This window comes from Rhinoderma darwinii (genome assembly GCF_050947455.1).
Source record: "Rhinoderma darwinii isolate aRhiDar2 chromosome 1 unlocalized genomic scaffold, aRhiDar2.hap1 SUPER_1_unloc_21, whole genome shotgun sequence".
Lineage (NCBI taxonomy): Eukaryota > Metazoa > Chordata > Amphibia > Anura > Rhinodermatidae > Rhinoderma > Rhinoderma darwinii.
Window position 1 is genome coordinate 132,078 of NW_027461658.1, and position 23,119 is coordinate 155,196.

The 23,119-nt window shown below is 40.2% G+C and overlaps 1 protein-coding gene across 1 annotated transcript; it reads right to left on the reverse strand.

Moving 5' to 3' along the window:
- Positions 1–789: 789 nt before the first annotated feature.
- Positions 790–22,497, reverse strand: LOC142670919 (uncharacterized). The gene is made up of 5 exons (XM_075847132.1): positions 22,323–22,497; positions 17,687–17,765; positions 13,068–13,165; positions 12,801–12,915; positions 790–2,874 (listed from the first exon to the last, which is right to left on the reverse strand). The coding sequence occupies exons 2-5, from the start codon at positions 17,700–17,702 to the stop codon at positions 1,397–1,399; spliced, it is 1,707 nt and encodes a 568-aa protein (XP_075703247.1). The 5' UTR covers positions 17,703–17,765; positions 22,323–22,497; the 3' UTR covers positions 790–1,396.
- Between the last annotated feature and the right edge of the window lie 622 nt (positions 22,498–23,119).

The following is a 23,119-nucleotide window of genomic DNA, read 5'->3' on the forward strand; positions in this document are numbered from 1 at the left end:
CATAGATTCCGGTCACAGTTGAGCACAGGTAAATATAATTTGGGTGTTTGGCAGATCCAGGCTAATTCCAGCCAAAAAATAAACAAACACTCTTATTGGCTGTTTAACCCGTTACTGAACGCCAATACGCCTTTTCACGATCCCTGCTCGAACGGGTCAGATCGATATGAGTTTAACCCCCTCAGATACGTCACCCAAAAAGCGAGCACCGTATCTGAGTGTTTTTGGAGAGAGGGAGGGAGCTCCCTCTCCCACCCCACCAGCACCCTGCGCATGATAGCAGAGTGCCGGTGTCTTCTATATCAGCCGGGGGGCCCAATAAAGGCCCCGAGGTCTGCCTGTAGCGTATACCTGAAAAAAATTAAAAAAACACCTTTTCCCCATACAAAATGTTTTATTATTAAAAGGACAAAACAAAAAAAGTTCAAAAGCTACATATATTTGGTATTGCCACGTCCATAACGACCCCAACTATAAAGTTATTACATTATTTAACCCACACAGTGAACGTCATAAAAAAATAAAATAAAAAAAACATGCAAAAATCCGTTTTCTATGAATCCTGCCTTAAAAAAAAATTTGATAAAAAGTGATCAAAAAGTCGCATGTACTCCAAAATGGTGCCGATAAAAACTACAAGTCTTCCCGCAAAAAAAAGCTCTCATACAACTGCATCGGCGGAAAAAAAAAAAAAAGAAAAGACATCGCTCTTCAAATATGGAGACACAAGCACAAATAATTAAAAAAAAAAAAAAATACATTGTTTTTTACTGTGTAACCATAGTAAAACCTACAAAATCAATATAAATTTGGTATTGTTGCCATCATAACAACCCGCTGAATAAAGTTATTGTGTTATTTATACCACACGATAAATGGCGTAAATTTAGGATGCAAAAAAGTGTGGCGGAATTGTTTTTTTTTATTCCCCCCAAAAATGCTTTTTTAGAAAAGTTATTCAATAAAATTCCATGTACCACAAAATGGCGCTGTTACAAAATACAACTTGTCCTTACAAAAGACAAGATCTAATACAGCTATGTCGACTAAAACAAAAAAGTTATAGCTGTTTGAATGAGACGATGGAAAAAACGTAATAAATAGCTTGGTCATTAAGGCCTAAAATAGGCGGGTCACTAAGGGGTTAAAGTCTGTGAATAATTTGATGTGTTTCAAATATTTTTTTTTTTATCTTATAGCATTTCCCACATTCTAAACGAGATTATGGTTTCTACTTCATGTGAATTCTCTGCAAAGTTCCAAAATGTAAATTTATTTTAAAAAACAAATATCTTCCACATATAGATCATCAAAATGGCTTCTCCCCTGTATGGTTTCTCCGATGAGCCCTCAGCTTTGCTTTAGTAGTAAAACATTTCCCACATTCTGAACACTACTATAATTTCTCTCCTGTGTGACTTCTCTTATGTACAACAAGACTTGATTTATCTGTAAGACATTTCCCACATTCTGGACATGAATATGGCTTCTCTCCTGTGTGACTTCTCTCATGTCTAACAAGACCTGATTTATCTGTAAAACATTTCCCACATTCTGAACATGAATACGGCTTCTCTCCTGTATGACTTCTCTCATGTATAACAAGATGGGATTTATATGTAAAACATTTCCCACATTCTGAACATGAATATGGCTTCTCTCCTGTGTGACTTCTCTTATGTACAATAAGACCTGATATATCTGTAAAACATTTCCCACATTCTGGACATGAATATGGCTTCTCTCCTGTGTGACTTCTCTTATGTACAATAAGACCTGATTTATCTGTAAAACATTTCCCACATTCTGAACATGAATATGGCTTCTCTCCTGTGTGAATTCTCTTATGTTTAACAACATAGGATTTTGTTATAAAACATTTCCCACATTCTGAACATGAATACAGCTTCTCACCTCTGTGAATTTTCTCATGTGTAACAAGAGCTGATTTATTTGTAAAACATTTCCCACATTCTGAACATGAATATGGCTTCTCTCCTGTGTGACTTCTCTCATGTCTAACAAGATGTGATTTATTTGTAAAACATTTCCCACATTCTGAACATGAATACGGCTTCTCTCCTGTGTGACTTCTCTCATGTCTAACAAGATGTGATTTATTTGTAAAACATTTCCCACATTCTGAACATGAATATGGCTTCTCCCCTGTGTGAATTCTCTCATGTCTAACAAGATTTGTTTTCAATTTAAAACTTTTCCCACATTCTGCACATGAATACGGCTTCTCACCTGTGTGACTTCTCTCATGTATAACAAGATGTGATTTATGTGTAAAACATTTCCCACTTTCTGAACATGAATATGGCTTCTCTCCTGTATGAAGTCTCTCATGTATAACAAGACCTGATTTATCTGTAAAACATTTCGCACATTCTGGACATGAATACGGCTTCTCTACTGTGTGAATTCTCTCATGTCTAACAAGATTTGATTTAAATTTAAAACATTTCCCACATTCTGAACATGAATACGGTTTCTCTCCTGTGTGACTTCTCTCATGTATAACAAGATTTGATTTATCTGTAAAACATTTCCCACATTCTGCACATGAATACGGATTCTCTCCTGTGTGAATTCTTCTGTTTGTTAAAAGACCTGAGATTTTTTTGAACGGTTTACCACATTGAAACCTTTTACCCCCTTTCTGGGCTGTACTTGTGGTAACAATCTGTGATTGGGTAGAAGGTTCCTCATTATTAGTGAAATTATATGATAGGTCTTTACTGTGAAGTCCTGGATGTATATTAAGGGTAATGAGGTTTTCTCCTGAAGAGCGCTGGATGATATCTTCATCGTCTACTTTATAATTTAGCAATAACGTGAAGTTTCCCTCAGAGTTCTTACTGGGATTTTCTGTTAGGATTAAAAAAACAAACTGTGATTTTGTTTCACAATAGAAAAGTTGACAAATTTATAACATTTGTGTTAGGCTGGAAACACACATGCCGTGTTTTGAGCCAAAGTCAGAAGTGTATCAAGCAGGAAGAAGTTTAAGCCAAGCCTTTTGACTCCATTCCAGCCTTATAACGCTTTGTATAACAATACATGACAGTCCAGGATTCTGGTCTACACTCAGTTCTCCACTATTAATTTATTACATAAAGCTCGACATAATAAAATAATTTTTGGGAAAAAGCAGAACCTTGTCTGGTAATGAAGCCTGTTCTCTGCTAACACATTTGGACTTTTAAATACTAATAAGGCATACACAATCTTAACTTAATATTGTTACAGTCTAATATTGCCCACAGTCTACATTTAACAAGATAATGTGTCATGAGACAAATCAAAGGATGAATTCATGGACATGATAATGAGGTCTGCATATCCAAATGGCTGAACAGTCACCGGATCTCAATTTTATAGATCATCTTTGGGATGTAGTGGAATAGACAGAGTGAAGTTAATAATCAGAATCTGTAATACAGGTTTCCAGTACATAGTAATATCATTCCACTAAGAATTCAGGCTGTTGTAAGGGGAAAGAGTGTCCTATCAAGTACTGATAATGTGAACCTAATGAAATGAAGTGGCCTCATTCAAGTTTTAGTCATGTGACAACTTAATAGCAAATTGTCGTTCTATTTCTCTCCAACCTATATGTATTTGGTCTTGTTTTTCTCAAAACATATAGGGCTTCGACGTTGTGTAATACAATAAGTGATATATTTAACTGTGATGGAGTGGGAGAGTCGGAGAGGAGAAAACTCAGCAGGATGTTTTAAAATGTCCTTGCAGAGATAGGTGTGGACCACCAGGACATTTATAATCTATGGGCAGTCAGCAACTGGTTAAAATAGGTGCTTTCTAATAATCATGGATATATTTTTTAATCCAATATAAAAACCACATCTTTAAACCCACTTTGAAAACTTCTTAAAGACCTTTAAAGCGTACCTAATTTTAAGACGACTTTTCAGAATAATCTGTTATATGTGTGTACAGGAGGAATAACACTATTTCTGGCCATTACATGACTTGTATATGGCATTCTTTTAGCAGTTTTCCCTCTGCAGGCTCGATCTATAATTCTCAGTTTTCCCTGAGGTAGTGGGTGTAGCTTAACTGCCATCATGTCTTCTATACACTGCACACAGAGCAGAGAGCCACCCTGGTCTACTATCTCTCTGTAGCACACCCTTAGAAGCTGCAGCAGCATGGAGCACATCATACAGCAAGCAGTAAGGAGCAGTGTAGTGGAAAATCCAGCACAGAGGTGACATATAACTCTTACCAGAGGCCTATGTCAACTCTCTCTGCTTCTGCTCCCCCTCTCCTGTTCAAAGTCCTTTATTGACAACAGCATCTGTGTCTATGTGCTCCTGCTCCCTCATTCTGCTTCCCCTTCCTTTCCCATAGACTTCTATAAGCAGCAGCGTCTGTGTGTCTCTCACCTAGTGGCACTAACTTCACATAAAATTTTCATGGATAAAACAGCTAAACTATAACAGTAAGTGAATTACAAAGTTGATATATATCAGGAATACTATTAGATACCACAAGTTGTTTGAAAAGTTAGGGTCCATTTAAAGAAAACATGTTCCAAAAAGTGTATAGTAGATTACAGTGGAGATCTGATTGCTTGATATTGCAGCCTAAGGTTGTACTACGGAAATATCCTGAAGACAACATGCCCCCTTGTGACATGTGTGCAGATTTGTCATGGGGACCTTGTGTGTTTTCTAATAGCTCCTCAATTATTGTCCCAGGCTCATATTAAATATAGAACTATAATGAGGATCTTTCTTCTCAGCGGTTATTATTACAAGATTTGTAATGGAAGAACCAAATAAATAACAAAAGTATAAAGGAAATGACCAAAATGTATGTGTTTTTTCATTTCGATTGACTCTTAAAATGATGTTTAACCAGTTGAGGACTGCCCACTGTGTACGTATGCTGCAGGTTTAAGTTTGCTGCCTGAGTGATTGAGCAGCTAAATGTCGCGTGCCCGGTCGTCAGAGACAGCCAGGGACCCTGAAAAGAAGACAAAAATTGTTTTTTACCACTTGTCTTCTCTGCACTCATGTACACAACGCTCAATGAGCGCTGCGGCCTCTTTTGATGCCGGTGGTCATGTGACTAGTCACATGAGCGCCGAGATGCCGGTAGTAGGAGGCTGCTGCTGTATCTAACTAGACCCAGCACAGCCCTATCAGTGACAATAGTCACGATAACAGGGTTGATCTCCCCTGCTGTAAAGCGCCAGTTACAGAGGAAAAGTATAGTGTAAAAAAAATAAAATGAAATAATAAAAGTTCCCCAAATGTCTTTTCTGATGGAAAGGCCATAAAAATAAAAGTTAAAAAATAAACAAAAATGAAGAAAAAATGACACATAAACCCCTACCCTAACGCATGGTCACCTACATGTACGTAAAAAGCGTTAAGGGGAAGTATGGAGCGCGCTCACGGGCAGAGCACGCTCCATACTCAACGGATGTCGGCTGTGTAATACAGCCGACACCTTACTGCAACGGGTAGAATCCAAGATCAGTTGATTCCGCCCGTTTAGCCCCTTAGATGCCGCAGTCAATTGCGACTGCAGCATCTAAGGCATTAGAAAAAGGGTCCGGCCAGCTCAAAAACCTCATCGGTCTTCCCGAAACGCGATTGCACGAAGCTGATGGTTGTCATGGCAGCCTGGGGGCCTAATGAAGGCGCCCAGGTCTGCCATTTCTGTACTCCCACGAAGTCCTGCCAGATGCCTGTAAGAATAAATGATATACTGCTATACATTATCGTTGCAGTATACACAGCAAGTGATCGCTAGTTCAAGTTCCCTGGAGGGGGGCGGGGTGGCTAATGAAAAAAAAAAAAAAAAAAAAATAAACTGTAAAAAATAAAACTAAAAGTTACAAAAAACCAAAACCTTTTCCCACCTGTTCTCTAAAGTAATGTTAACAAAAATGAAAATGAACATAACTGGTATTACCACATCCGTAAAAATGTAATCTATTACAATCTAATGTTATTTAACCCGCACGGTGAACGCAGTACGAAGAATAAAAAATTGTAATTAAAGACGCCATAATTGTTGTCTTTTTGTCACCCCAAGAAATCTAATAGAAACTGAAAAAAAATTCACATGTATCCCAGAAAGGTATTAATAAAAACTATCGCCCCACAAAAAATAAGCAATCACACCACCCAATCAAGCACATTTTTTCCAATAAGATGTAGTTTTATCTCTAAATTGTTCATTTTCTTAACAAATAAAGGAGAAAAAGCACCCCAACATTTGTAAGGAAAATTCTCCAGAGTACGGAAATACCCAATATGTGCTCATAAACTGCTCAGAAGGGAAGGAGCACAGATTTTGATGGATTAGTTTCCTAGCCCCATGTTGCATTTGCAAAACACCTTTGGGACCAAAACAGTGGAAACACCCTAAAAGTGACCCCATTTTGGAAACGACACCGCTTAAGACATTTATCAGAGGTTAGGGATGTCACGATACCTGAATTTGGACTTCGATACCGATACCAAAACGATACTTTGCCAACAGTAATTAAAAAAATAAAAAATTCTTCCATTTTCTGTTGTGAGGCATGAGGTGTTATTGAATTTTGAATGTGCCTCACATTAATAGTAATTAACCCCATCATGTTTCGCAGTCATAATTGGTTAATATGTGAGGTACATGATGGGGTTAATTACTAGTAATGTGAGGAACATGGAGGTTAAATTCATCACACCTCGTGCCCCACAATAAGTGAAAGAAAGCAGTTTTTATTTTATTTTTTTACAGCGTACACATAATAAATGACGGAATTTTTTTTTGAGGAGGTTATTACGGCCGCGCTAATACCGAATATGTGTATTTTATGTATTGAGACTTAGTTGAATGTTTATTGTAAAAATAATGTATGTATTTTTTTTTATTTAATATTACTTTATGTTTTTACTTTATTTTTTAAACTTTAATGTACTGGCATATATCTATATGCCAGTACATTAGCCTGTGTACGGATAGTACACAGGCAGTTGTTAGGGCATACTGAGGTATGTCCTAACAACAGGAAATATGGTAAGATAGCCCTGGGGTCCTTCAATGGACCCTGGGCTGTCTGCCTATATATGGTATGTCCCTCAATCTCGTCACAGGAATTCCCTGTGACGCGATCCAAAGTGCATCCCCCCTGCTCATTTTTCCCTGAATGCTGCAGTCAGCTTTGATTGCAGCATTCAGGTGAATAACGGTGCAGATAAGAGGTTTCCCTGATCTCCGCCGGCGGGGATGTGTAATACAGCATTGACCCGCTCCTGACATTAAAAGCATCTGCGGTCAGCATGAAGTGATGCGGCAGGCGCTGCACTAATGAGCGACGGTGCAGGCACTCAAGATAGAACATAGGGGTGTTTTGCAGTGCGCCCGCCATGTTCGGTCTTCATTGACGGCAATCATTAGTACAGCGCCGGCAGCATCACATCATCCTGACGGCGCGCACTTGTTGTCAGGACTCAAAGCGGGGCGATGGCTGTATTACACAGCCGCAGCCCCGCTCTCATACATTCATGTATTACTATACTGAGCTGTGCGGCCGCAGAGCTTAGTATCGAAATACACGAAATAACGGTATCGAACCGTTTGGGGATGAACAGTATCGAAGTTTCTATGCATCGTGCATCCCTATTAGGAGTGTAGAGCATTTTGACCCCACAGGTGTTTTCCTGAAATGAATGTGCTCCGGATGGTAAAAAGTGAAAATTGCAATTGTTCCACAGATATGCCATTTCAGAGTCCAATATGTTGTGCCCAGCTTGTGCCACTAGAGAAACACACCCCAAAAATTGTTAAAAGGTTCTCCTGGTTATAGCAATACCATATATGTGGTAGTAAACTGCTGTTTGGGCACACTGTAGGGCTCAGTATTGAGGCAGCGTCTTTTGGCGCCTGGATTTGGCTTGGTAGTAGTATGGTATATGTAATATGTGAGGATTACATCAGGGTATATGTAATCTGTGCAGTACATAAGGGCATATGTAAACCGTGTGGAGTACATCAGGGCATATGTAATATGTGCGGAGTACATCAGGTATATGTAATATGTGAGGAGTACATCAGGATATATGAAATCTGTGAGGAGTACATCAGGATATATGTAATCTGTGAGGAGTACATCAGGGTATATGTAATATGTGAGGAGTACATCAGGATATATGTAATATGTGAGGAGTACATCAGGTATATGTAATATGTGAGGAGTACATCAGGGTGTATGTAATATGTGAGGAGTGCATCAGGATATATGTAATCTGTGAGGAGTACATCAGGGTATATGTAATATGTGAGGAGTACATCAGGGTATATGTAATATGTGCGGAGTACATCAGGGTATATGTAATGTCAGGAGTACATCAGGATATATGTAATCTGTGAGCAGTACATCAGGGTATATGTAATATGTGAGGAGTACATCAGGATATATGTAATATGTGAGGAGTACATCAGGGTATATGTAATATGTGAGGAGTACATCAGGGTATATGTAATATGTGAGGAGTACATCAGGGTATATGTAATATGTGAGGAGTACATCAGGGTATATGTAATCTGTGAGGAGTACATCAGGGTATATGTGATATGTGAGGAGTACATCAGGGTATATGTAATATGTGAGGAGTACATCAGGGTATATGTAATATGTGAGGAGTACATCAGGGTATATGTAATATGTGAGGAGTACATCAGGATATATGTAATCTGTGAGGAGTACATCAGGGTATATATGTAATATGTGAGGAGTACATCAGGGTATATGTAAGATGTGAGGAGTACATCAGGGTATATGTAATATGGGTGGAGTACATCAGGGTATATGTAATATGTGAGGAGTACATCAGGGTATATGTAATCTGTGAGGAGTACATCAGGGTATATGTAATCTGTGAGGAGTACATCAGGGTATATGTAATATGTGAGGAGTACATCAGGGTATATGTAATATGTGAGGAGTACATCAGGATATATGTAATATGTGAGGAGTACATCAGGATATATGTAATATGTGAGGAGTACATCAGGATATATGTAATATGTGAGGAGTACATCAGGGTATATGTAAGATGTGAGGAGTACATCAGGGTATATGTAATATGGGTGGAGTACATCAGGGTATATGTAATATGTGAGGAGTACATCAGGGTATATGTAATCTGAGGAGTACATCAGGATATATGTAAACTGTGAGGAGTACATCAGGGTATATGTAATATGTGAGGAGTACATCAGGGTATATGTAATATGTGAGGAGAACATCAGGGTATATGTAATATGTGAGGAGTACATCAGGGTATATGTACTATGTGAGGAGTACATCAGGGTATATGTAATCTGTGAGGAGTACATCAGGGTATATGTAATACGTGAGGAGTACATCAGGGTATATGTATACGTGAGGAGTACATCAGGGTATATGTAATATGTGAGGAATACATCAGGGTATATGTAATATGTGAGGAGTACATCAGGGTATATGTACTATGTGAGGAGTACATCAGGATATATGTAATCTGTGCGGAGTACATCAGGGTATATGTAATATGTGAGGAGTACATCAGGGTATATGTAACATGTGAGGAATACATCAGGGTATATGTAATACGTGAGGAGTACATCAGGATATATGTAATACGTGAGGAGTACATCAGGGTATATGTAATATGTGAGGAGTACATCAGGGTATATGTAATCTGTGAGGAGTACATCAGGGTATATGTAATACGTGAGGAGTACATCAGGGTATATGTAATATGTGCGGAGTACATCAGGTATATGTAATATGTGAGGAGTACATCAGGATATATGAAATCTGTGAGGAGTACATCAGGATATATGTAATCTGTGAGGAGTACATCAGGGTATATGTAATATGTGAGGAGTACATCAGGATATATGTAATATGTGAGGAGTACATCAGGATATATGTAATATGTGAGGAGTACATCAGGGTATATGTAATATGTGAGGAGTACATCAGGGTATATGTAATATATGTGGAGTACATCAGGGTGTATGTAATATGTGAGGAGTGCATCAGGATATATGTAATCTGTGAGGAGTACATCAGGGTATATGTAATATGTGAGGAGTACATCAGGATATATGTAATATGTGCGGAGTACATCAGGGTATATGTAATGTCAGGAGTACATCAGGATATATGTAAACTGTGAGCAGTACATCAGGGTATATGTAATATGTGAGGAGTACATCAGGATATATGTAATATGTGAGGAGTACATCAGGTATATGTAATATGTGAGGAGTACATCAGGTATATGTAATATGTGAGGAGTACATCAGGGTGTATGTAATATGTGAGGAGTGCATCAGGATATATGTAATCTGTGAGGAGTACATCAGGGTATATGTAATATGTGAGGAGTACATCAGGGTATATGTAATATGTGCGGAGTACATCAGGGTATATGTAATGTCAGGAGTACATCAGGATATATGTAATCTGTGAGCAGTACATCAGGGTATATGTAATATGTGAGGAGTACATCAGGATATATGTAATATGTGAGGAGTACATCAGGGTATATGTAATATGTGAGGAGTACATCAGGGTATATGTAATATGTGAGGAGTACATCAGGATATATGTAATATGTGAGGAGTACATCAGGGTATATGTAATATGTGAGGAGTACATCAGGGTATATGTAATCTGTGAGGAGTACATCAGGATATATGTAATATGTGAGGAGTACATCAGGGTATATGTAATCTGTGAGGAGTACATCAGGGTATATGTAATATGTGAGGAGTACATCAGGGTATATGTAATCTGTGAGGAGTACATCAGGGTATATGTGATATGTGAGGAGTACATCAGGGTATATGTAATATGTGAGGAGTACATCAGGGTATATGTAATATGTGAGGAGTACATCAGGGTATATGTAATATGTGAGGAGTACATCAGGATATATGTAATCTGTGAGGAGTACATCAGGGTATATGTAATCTGTGAGGAGTACATCAGGGTATATGTAATATGTGAGGAGTACATCAGGATATATGTAATATGTGAGGAGTACATCAGGGTATATGTAAGATGTGAGGAGTACATCAGGGTATATGTAATATGGGTGGAGTACATCAGGGTATATGTAATATGTGAGGAGTACATCAGGGTATATGTAATCTGTGAGGAGTACATCAGGGTATATGTAATCTGTGAGGAGTACATCAGGGTATATGTAATATGTGAGGAGTACATCAGGGTATATGTAATATGTGAGGAGTACATCAGGGTATATGTAATATGTGAGGAGTACATCAGAGTATATGTAATATGTGAGGAGTACATCAGGGTATATGTAATATGTGAGGAGTACATCAGGATATATGTAAGCTGTGAGGAGTACATCAGGGTATATGTAATCTGTGAGGAGTACATCAGGGTATATGTAATATGTGAGGAGTACATCAGGGTATATGTAATATGTGAGGAGTACATCAGGGTATATGTAATCTGTGAGGAGTACATCAGGGTATATGTAATATGTGAGGAGTACATCAGGGTATATGTAATATGTGAGGAGAACATCAGGATATATGTAATATGTGAGGAGTACATCAGGATATATATATAATCTGTGCAGAGTACATCAGGGTATATATAAACTGTGTGGAGTACATCAGGGTATAATAAGAGGGTATAATAATGGGGTAAATAATACAATTATCCATAGATGTGTGTTACGCTGTGATGCAATCCTTTATGCACAGGCCGGTGTCGCACTGATAAATGGTGTCCTTACTTATCCCCCTCTGCGTAGTTTGGGGAATTTTGCTGGGAAAGTGTTGTCCTGGTATAATACGGGCGCCCTCGCTTCCAGCAGATATGTTTGGGCCCTTCTCTTTGTGGTTCCCAAATATTAGAGCCCTGATAATCACCTCCTGATACAGAAGGAAAGTTCCCATCGGACCGGTTCATCTGCATATTTTTTCATCTTCGACTAATGGGAGCCATATCTTTATTTTTTCATAGGACGTAGTGGTTTGGGGGCTTTTTAGTAATACCATTGTGGGGTACATGCAACTTTTTAAACACATTTTATTCCATTTGTTTTAGGCAAACTGATCAAAAAACAGCAATTTTGTTTTAAATGTGTGTTCACTGTTCTGTATAAATCACGTTATCTTTATCCTGCGGGTTATTTTTATTTTATTTTGTTGATTGAGCAGAGTAAAGGCTTATTTTTCGTGGGCGAGCTGTAGTTTTTATTGGCACATACGACTTTTTGATCACTTTTTATTACATTATTTTTTAGCGCTAAAGTGACCAAATAAACAGCGATTCTGGCGGTTTCATTCATTTTTTTTACGGTGTTCACCATGTGATTTAAATAATGTTATATTGTAATAATTCAGACTTTTTACGGATGCGGTGATACCAATTTTGTTTATTTTTTACAATACTTTAAGAGGAAAAGTGGGAAAAGGTTTTTTTTTATTTTTGTACACCACTAAAAAAAATTTACTATTTTTAACACTTTTTATTAGTCCCTGCATGGGGTTTGGACCAGCGATCGTCAGACATACTAAGGTATTGAATTATTGTCATTTTTACAGGCTCTAAGTCTAGTGTATGACCAAATTCATACATCACCTTGTAGAGAACTTCTATGTGCAGTCACAGCTCCCTCAGGTCCTGCACTATGTATGACACATTGTCTGACGTGTTACTGTAATGTAGAACTAAGGAGGAACCCCACCTTACCAAACCTCCCAATTCACTTTCTAATATCATTATTACTGACCTGTGGTAACACCTCCTGGAATTTCCTCCTCCACTTCACTCTTACATGGTTGATCGCCCCTCACCCGCTCTTCTTCTGCTTCATGCTCGGCTTTACTATTAGTCAGATCTTCCCCCTGATTTCACATATGGAACAATTCAGTACAATACAGCAGAGTGCGAAGAATCTAACAGATCAACATAAGAAACCACCAAAATCTATGACCCCATGACCAAAAAGCTCCACACCCCCCTATATAGATCTGGTATAGGGCTCAGCTTCATCTACCTGATGATTCTCTGGCACATTGTGATTTTCCTCTGGACAGTCCTGGGAATACAGAGGACTGGGACATTTCTCTGGTGGATTTCTCCTACTGGATCCATCTGTAGGAAACACGCAGTGGCGGAATAGATTATTTACATGGGATGATATGAGAGTAGTATCTAGGTGATTCACTGTGTATAAGATAGCAAATGTAGTTCAAAAATGTAAATATATATTCACCGCCTGATAGAACGATTAAAAATAAATTTTATTATTAAATTGATAAAAGATATGGCTCAACCAGCCATTATTTCCAGAAGCAGGCAAAAGCAAGTGATTGGCGACAGTAGAGGTGTACCAGAGTGAACGAAGTTTCTCAAACACTCCAGGACCACCCTCCCTGCTTATTGTATAGTATTTCGCTACACCCTTGCCAATAGATAACAATCTATCCAGATCCAACGCGTTTCAGCAACACATCAAGAGTGATGCCTCATCAGGGATTACTAGATAGCAAGTTCAATTAGAATTGTTAGATTTCAAAAAGCTGGATAGCACTGTATATGTGCAGATTTTAGCCTCCAGACGCGTGAACGGCTCTGATACAATGACCGCACACGCGCCCGGGAAGCTGCAGGCTTATACGATTGAGAGCCCGCCCTCATTCCAATCGTCACCGGGGCACCCGCCAATCCGCATGTAACACGCACATTGTGACGTGCCGGAGGCGGCGCCTCACGATACAGACGACCAATGAGGGTATCTGGACGACAAGCGTCCATAGTTACTTAGGGGACGCTAGACGCGGCTCCTAAACTGCTGTCAACATCAAAAAACAAGGAATGGATCAAGAACGAATGTCCCTCCTATCACACATAGCACTGTCCCCAAACAAGCGGGGCAGTGTGAGGTGGAAGAGATATGTATCACGGGAGTCGTCAAGAGGAGACTGACCCCCAGTAATTCCATAGTTGCCTAGCAACTTATCGTTACCCTCCTAGCCAGGGATCAGACTCAGATAGAGGATGGATATAGCCCATTATCCCAAGGATTCTGCATAGCAGTCCTATACGAGCATCCTCCCAAAAACGGAGGATGCCCGGCAGAGGAGAAACTCCCATACATGGTTGCTCCCTTGATCTCAAGGCGCATACAAAGTGAATAGAAAGGAAAAAAGTCAGCAAGTGGAGAACAATGCAGCCACAAATCGCAATAGAAACCGCATAGTGTGAACAGGGACTGAAATACCATTTATCAGTCAAAATATAATATATTGATATATTCACAGAGACATCCCAAATTCTCAGAGATGCCATTGTCAGTCAAAATACTATATGTTGGTATATTCTCAGGGAAAACTGGGAGTAACCAAAATCACAACTTGTCACAACTAGGCACACATAGCTCGACAGAGAGGAATGAGAAATAAGAGGCACAAAGTAACTAGAGAAAACAAGAATAGGAGATTTGTTCATTCAGTCCATGGGGATTAATGGTCTGCATCCTAAAAATCCATTCAGCCTCCTTTTGTAGAATTTTCTTGTCCAGATCCCCCCCTCTCGCGAGCGGTCTGACATATTCAATTCCCTGAAAGCCAAGAGCAGTAGCATCCCCATCGTGACAGGACCATACGTGTCTTGATACCGGGGTGTCCACCTTCCTTCTGACATCCCCAATGTGGTCACGGATCCTTCTCCTAAACTCCCTTTTTGTTTTACCCACGTACTGTAGACCACATCTACAAGTAATCATGTATACAATGCCTTTCGTTTTACAGTTGATGTATGATCTGTTGTCAAATGTTTTACCAGTTTTCGTGCTTTTGAAACTACTGCTACATATAATGGACACACATGCTTTGCATGTTCCACATCTATAGGTACCTTTTAGACTGTTCTCCAACCAAGTACTGCATTGTGCCTGTGATAGTAGATGACTATGAACCAATCGGTCCCTAAGGTTCCGTCCCCTCCTGTATGTAATAAGCGGGGAGTCTCCTACCAGGTCCCCCACATCGGGGTCTGCCTTAAGGATGCCCCAGAACCGCTTAAGGACTTCCCTCACCTCTCTACTGGCAGAGTCAAAAGTACCGATCACTCTGATCGACTCTTCCTCCACTATCTTTGGTTTAGGGTTCAGGAGATCGTTCCTGTTGCAACCCAAGGCATTTTGATATGCCCCTTTCAGTACATCCCTGGGGTACCCCCTATGTCTGAATCTATTCTCGAGGTCACGTGCAGATACCCTAAAGTCCGAAATGGTGGAACAATTTCTCCGTGCCCTGAGATACTGGCCCTTCGGTATTCCTCTCTTCAGGCTAATTGGGTGCCAGCTTTCCCAGCGCAGTAAGCTATTGGTCGCAGTCTCTTTGCGGTACATATTCGTCTGTAACATCCCTGTGTCAGTTTTGGAGATCAGAATATCCAAAAATGTAATTTTGGTGTCTTGGATTTCAGATGTAAAAAATAGACCCAATTCATTGGCGTTCAGTATCTCCACAAACTCCTGAAAATCCCGCCTGGTCCCTGTCCACAAAATCAGAATGTCATCTATAAATCTAATCCAAAGTAAGATAGATGATGACCATTTATCCATAAGGTCACTGAACACAACCTCTTTTTCCCACCACCCCAGGTAAAGATTGGCAAAGGTAGGTGCACAGGGACTACCCATGGCCACTCCTCTGAGCTGGTGGTAAATCTTCTGATCAAATAAAAAGAAGTTGTGTTCTAGACCAAATCTCAACTGTTCAATGGTAAATTTATTATGGGCCTGATATTGTATCCCTTTATCCATTAGGAAATATTCAATGGCTCTACAACCCTGATTATGTGGGATGGAGCTATACAGGGACTCAACATCTAAAGATGCCAACAAAACATCGCCATCGCAGCGTATACCCTCCAGTCTTCTCAGTACATCCATGGTGTCCCTCACGTATGATGGCAGGGACACCACGAACGGCCTGAGGACCTGGTCCAGGTACAAACTCGCATTCTGCGTAAGGCTGTCAATCCCCGATACAATGGGGCGACCTTTCAAGGGATTCACCCCCTTGTGTATCTTGGGCAGGCTATAAAATGTTGCCATTTGAGGGTGCTCCTTAAGTATAAAATTCATCTCTCTGTCATTAATGAGATTGGCTGATTTCGCTGGACCAAGGATGTTCAAAAGTTTACCTTTAAAGTTTGCAGTAGGATTGCTGGTAAGTACCCCATAACAATTGCGATCATCAAGGATGTCATGGCACATCTTTCTATATTGTGGTCGATTCATCACCACAATATTCCCCCCTTTGTCAGAGGGTTTTATAATGATATTATCATCTCTTTCTAGAGATAGTAGGCCAGCCATCTCATTGCTAGAAATGTTAGAACAGTGTTCTCTTTGGTTGATCAATTTTAGCTGATCCTCAACCACCTTCACAAAGACATCAAATCGGTGTGTTGTCACTTAGGGGTGCATATTTTGTAGATGGAACCCGTAATTCGGTAAATGGGCCCTTGCCCTCCTCCCTGTGACCCTCCTCCCACAAACCCTCCAATAGTCTAAAATGTGGGAGATCTTCCTCCATGATGCCCAGCTCAAGACATTGTCGTTTATTATGCATTTTAAAAAACTTTTTCCATTTCAATTTTCTAGCAAAAAGATTCAAGTCCTTGACCCAAGTAAAGGGAGCGACCATGTATGGGAGTTTCTCCTCTGCCGGGCATCCTCCGTTTTTGGGAGGATGCTCGTATAGGACTGCTATGCAGAATCCTTGGGATAATGGGCTATATCCATCCTCTATCTGAGTCTGATCCCTGGCTAGTAGGGTAACGATAAGTTGCTAGGCAACTATGGAATTACTGGGGGTCAGTCTCCTCTTGACGACTCCCGTGATACATATCTCTTCCACCTCACACTGCCCCGCTTGTTTGGGGACGGTGCTATGTGTGATAGGAGGGACATTCGTTCTTGATCCATTCCTTGTTTTTTGATGTTGACAGCAGTTTAGGAGCCGCGTCTAGCGTCCCCTAAGTAACTATGGACGCTTGTCGTCCAGATACCCTCATTGGTCGTCTGTATCGTGAGGCGCCGCCTCCGGCACGTCACAATGTGCGTGTTACATGCGGATTGGCGGGTGCCCCGGTGACGATTGGAATGAGGGCGGGCTCTCAATCGTATAAGCCTGCAGCTTCCCGGGCGCGTGTGCGGTCATTGTATCAGAGCCGTTCACGCGTCTGGAGGCTAAAATCTGCACATATACAGTGCTATCCAGCTTTTTGAAATCTAACAATTCTAATTGAACTTGCTATCTAGTAATCCCTGATGAGGCATCACTCTTGATGTGTTGCTGAAACGCGTTGGATCTGGATAGATTGTTATCTATTGGCAAGGGTGTAGCGAAATACTATACAATAAGCAGGGAGGGTGGTCCTGGAGTGTTTGAGAAACTTCGTTCACTCTGGTACACCTCTACTGTCGCCAATCACTTGCTTTTGCCTGTTTCTGGAATAATGGCTGGTTGAGCCATATCTTTTATCAATTTAATAATAAAATTTATTTTTAATCGTTCTATCAGGCAGTGAATAGTATCTAGGTGACCCTCAAAACAGGTTTGTCTTTACAACGAATGAAAGTCCCCCCCCCCCTCTTACACTGCTGATCAGCCATTACATCCGTCTCCTCTTGTGCTTCATCTTTAACTTCAACCTTAATATGAATCAGATCTTCACCCTAAACAGACAAAAAAGAAAAAATGTAAAATGAAACTGGGTTCAATGACTTTATAGCAGAGTTGTAGTTTGGTTCTCCAGCACACGGGGCAAAGATTCAGTTTGCCCCCCCCGCCCCCAACATCTCTTTCTACCTCGCCATCATTGCTTTCTCTACCAATCAATGAGGTGTCATTTATATAAGTAACTCGAGTATTTTACATCGTACATTTTACAAGCGATATAAATTCTAGAAGGGAGTTACCAGAACAATAAATGAAAATAGAATAATTTAAAGAGGTCAGTGCCGGACTACAACAGATTGTATAACGGAGGCTAATGAGACTACATGGTGACATAATGAACAGCCTTCTCTCGTAGATAGTGTCACCCACCCCTGTAGTTACAAGGTTCGGATAGACTTAGGTAATGGTGTGGGTGCATTAGTAGGGGGCTAACCCGATCCAATAGAGAAAAAGTACTATGCACACCAATATGGAGTTATTTATCCAAACAAATAATTTATTTATTTATAGCCAGTGACAGTGCGACGTTTCGGTCAATACCATGACCTTCCTCAGGCACTATAGAATTAACAAAATTTATAGAAGTATAGATTCCGTAATAAGTGGTACAGAATGTCATCAGTAACAATAAAATCAATTATGTACAGATCACAGATGTATATAAATCTTCATATGAAGCAATATCAGTAGTAAGTGAGTACTGTAAGATCTATGTGACACAGGTTACTGTAGTTCAAACAAATAATGAAAACAAGAAAGAAAAAAGTAACGTTTTCACTGAGTAAAACACACATTGTAGATTTTCAGCTATGCATAGAACAGTGCGTTTTGTACAGAAAAAAAATCTTACATTGCAAGGAGAGGTTGCCGGTCATCAGACAAGACATAAATGTTCAATAACAAAATGCTGGTGGTAAATGTGTAATAATTAGCAATGTATAGTAATCATCTGAAAAGGTGGAAAAGGAAAATACAGGCAGACCAAGAGATATATAGACCAGTATATATAGTTGACAAGTAACAGTGGATGGATCTAGGTATAGAAAGTCTGGTCCATAGTATAGAGATGTGTTATCAAATGAACCACATAATTATGTATAGGGAATTTACCTTTCGTCAATGCTTTATCCTGCGTGGATGGCGCTGTAAGCTTGGCGGGTAACCGCTATAGTGTGGCGCTACAGGAATGTCAGAAAACCCCTCTGTTATGTATCCAGCTGTGCAGTCACATGGCGTGCTTGGAACGCACATGTGAAACGCACCATGACCGGATGTTGTCTTTCAGACCGGAAGTTGTCATAGCTATATGCAACGTGCTGCTCGTAGCCGGTGTGTGTACACATGGCTAATTTTCATATTGCCTATGTTAGAACGGGGAGAAGAAAACCACAGTGCTGGGAGTACCAGCTGACTAGAAGGTAAGACAAATTAACCCCTTAACGCCGAAGGACGGATATATCCGTCCTCAGCAGCTGCTAGTTCGCGCAGGAGGACGGATATATCCGTCCTGTGATCGCGCGGGTACTGACAGTTTACCCACGCGATCAGCGGCAGGAGCACGGCTGTTATACACAGCCTGGCTCCTGCTGCAACTGCCGGAATCGAAGCACGCGCCGATTCCGGCAGTTTAACCCATTAAATGCCGCTGTCAACAGTGACAGCGGCATTTAATGTGTTTGACAGAGGGGGGAACTCCCTCTGTCTCCCGATCGGCGCCCCCGCAAACAAATCGCGGGTCGCCGTCGGGTTTCCATGACAGCCGGGGGTCTAACAAAGACCCCCAGGTCTGTCTTCAGCATCTGCCTGTTAGGCGATGCCAGAGGCATGACCTAACAGGTTGCCTGTCAGTTTTACACTGACAGGCAATAATGCTTTGGTATACGAAGTATACCAAAGCATTATATATGCGATCGGCATATCGCATAGTGAAGTCCCCTGGTGGGACTAAAAAAAAAAAAGTAAAACCGTTAAATAAAGTTTGTGAAAAAAAAAATAAAAAAAATTACAGTCAAAGTCAAATAAAACTACTTTTTTGCCCCAAAAAGTGGTTTTATTTAATAAAACGGTCAAAACAAATCACACATACACATATATGGTATCCCCGCGATCGTAACAACTTGACCAATAAAATGAACACATTAATTAAACCGCCGGATGAACGGCGTCCAAAGAAAACGCAAAAAACAACGGCAAAATTCTCTCTTTTCTCCCATTCCCCCCATAAAAAATAAAATAAAAGTTCATCTATAAGTCCTATGTACCCCAAAATAGTACTAATGAAAACTACACATTGTCCCGCAAAAATCAATCCCACGTACGGCCACATCGACGGAAAAATAAAAAAATTACGCCTCTTGGAACGCGGCGATGCAAAAACAAGTAATTTTTTTCTAAAAGGGTTTTTATTGTGCAAACGTAGAAAAAACATATAAAACCTTTACACATTTGGTATCCCTGTAATCGTGCCGACCCATAGAATAAAGTTAACATGTTATTTACGCTGCATAGTAAACGGCGTAAATTTATAACGTGAAAATTAATGCTGGAATAGCTGCTTATTTTCAATTCTCTCCTAAAATAAAGTTAATAAAAGTTAATCAATATGTTATAAGCATCTAAAAATGGTACAATTACAAAATACAACTCGTTCCGGAAAAAACAAGCCCTTATACGGCTATGTCGACGGAATAAAAAAAGAGTTACGACTCTTGGAATGCGACCGTGGAAAAACAAAAAATAATCCTTGGTCATTAACGTGCAAAATGGCCCGGTCATTAAGGGGTTAATGTCAGTTCAAACATGTTGTTGCTAAATGTTTGTTTGTGTAGTAGAGAGATAATAGTGCAGGAGTGAGTGCATGGAAGTATTAGATCTATTCAGAGATGATTGGAGGGATATAGAATCGGACTGTACGTCATCTAGGAGGAACCATGTCAGGTTGAAAGGATACATGGGTATGTAGTGTATTTTTCTTCCAGAGAAACCTTGAACAATGATTTTAAGTCTGCAAAAAAATTCTAGCTATATCATCTATACTAACTACTACCAATTTTTTTGCAGACTATAAAATAATTATGTGGTTCATTTGATAACACATCTCTACATCTCTATACCATCAACCAGACTTTCTATACCTAGATCCATCCACTGTTACTTGTCCACTATATATACTGGTCTATATATCTCTTAGTTTGCCTGTATTTTCCTTTACCACCTTTTCAGATGATTACTATACACATCTACAATGTGTGTTTTACTCAGTGAAAACTTTACTTTTTTCTTTCTTGTTTTCATTATTTGTTTGAACTACAGTAACCTGTGTCACATAGATCTTACAGTACTCACTTACTACTGATATTGCTTCATATGAAGATTTATATACATCTGTGATCTGTACATAATTAATTTTATTGTTACTGAGGACATTCGGTACCACTTATTACAAAATCTATACTTATATAAATGTTGTTAATTCTATAGTTCCTGAGGAAGGTCATGGTATTGACCAAAGTGTCGCACGGTCACTGGCTATAAATAAATAATTTGTTTGGATAAATAACTCCATATTGGTGTGCATAGTACTTTTTTTCTACCCCCCCTGTAGATACTGCCACACCCCCCCTTGTAGATACTGCTATAAAAACAGCCCCTACTTGCAGATCCTACCACACCGCTCCCTTTGTAGATACTGCCAGACACCCCTAGTAGATAGTACTACACCCCCCTTGTAGATAGTGCCAAACACCCCCCCTGTAGATAATGCCACACCCCCGTTGTAGATACTGCCACACAGCCTCCCTTGTAGATACTGCCACACAACTCCTCTGTAGATACTGCCACACAGCTCCTCTGTAGATAATGCCACACAGCTCCTCTGTAGATAATGCCACACAGCTCCTCTGTAGATAATGCCACACAGCTCCTCTGTAGATAATGCCACACTCCCCACTGTAGATAGTGCCAAACACCTCCCTTGTAGATAGTGCTATACTCCCTCCCTGTAGATAGCGCCATTGGGGCTCCCTTTAGTAGTGGAATCCCTGCTCTGTCTGGAGGAGCCCCTGACGTCACTGTCCATATATGGATAGTGACGTCAGGGGCTTCTCCAAGAGCGGAATCCTTGGCCAGAGTGTTTTCAACAATCTGGCCGGGGTTTTTACTCCAGGAGGAGTCCCTAATGTCACTGTCCATATATGGACAGGGGTGTCAGGGGCTCCCTTTAGGAGCGGAATACCTGGCCAAAGCATCGGCAACTCTCTGGCCAGGAATTCCGCTCCAGGAGTAGTGAATGGCAGAGCAGGGATAGATTCCTGCTCTGCCATAATATTCAATTGTATCTGCGCCCTGAGGACGCAGATACAATTGAACATGGCAGTTGCCGGGACACGTCTCGGTAAATCTGGGACTCTCCCGGCAAATTCAGGATTGATGGCAACTATGCCCGTGCTGCCTAGCCCGGCGCCCCCCTACCTTCTTTCCTATTTGTGCCCAGGGCACATGCCCCCCCCCGCAGCTTTATAGATATATTTTAAAGAAAGCTTAGCGCCATCTACCTGATGATTCTCTGGCACATTGTGATTTTCCTCTGGACAGTCCTGGGAATACAGAGGACAGGGACATCTCTCTGGTGGATTTCTTCTACTGGATTCATCTGTTGGAAACACACAGTGACTGAATACATGACTACTGTATATCTGTCTATATATCACACACTTCCCTCTACATCTGCAATTCCATGTTTAAATAATCAAAGTCTAAAAGGTCGCGTCCTGAGAATTGCAGATACAGTTTAAAGGATATTTGCAGAGGATATTTATTAAGAGCTCCCTGCCAACCAAAGAAAAAAGTGCCCTGGTACGCCCTGGAACAATGACACCTCTGCTTATTAGGGAATTCTATATTTCAAGAGAGGGAACCCACAGTGAAGACACTTATCTTTTATTAGTCATACAAAGTACCTGTATTAAGGAAAACAACTACTCCAAGTTTTCTCTCCACAAGGGGTGGGAAACCACTGAGGTGTTGGAGGAAGCTCTACGGTTTTATAACACCAAGTTTCCTTTTACCTGGTGCAGTTATGAAGAATGAGAAAATAAAAATATATGATTACATTTAGTTAAAGAGGCTCTGTCACCAGAATTTGCAACCCCTATCTGCTATTGCAGCAGATCGGCGCTGCAATGTAGATTACAGTAACGTTTTTATTTTTTAAAAACGAGCATTTTTGGCCAAGTTATGACCATTTTTGTATTTATGCAAATGAGGCTTGCAAAAGTCCAAGTGGGCGTGTTTAAAGTAAAAGTCCAACGGGGCGTTTTTACTTCTTTTACTAGCTGGGCGTTCTGACGAG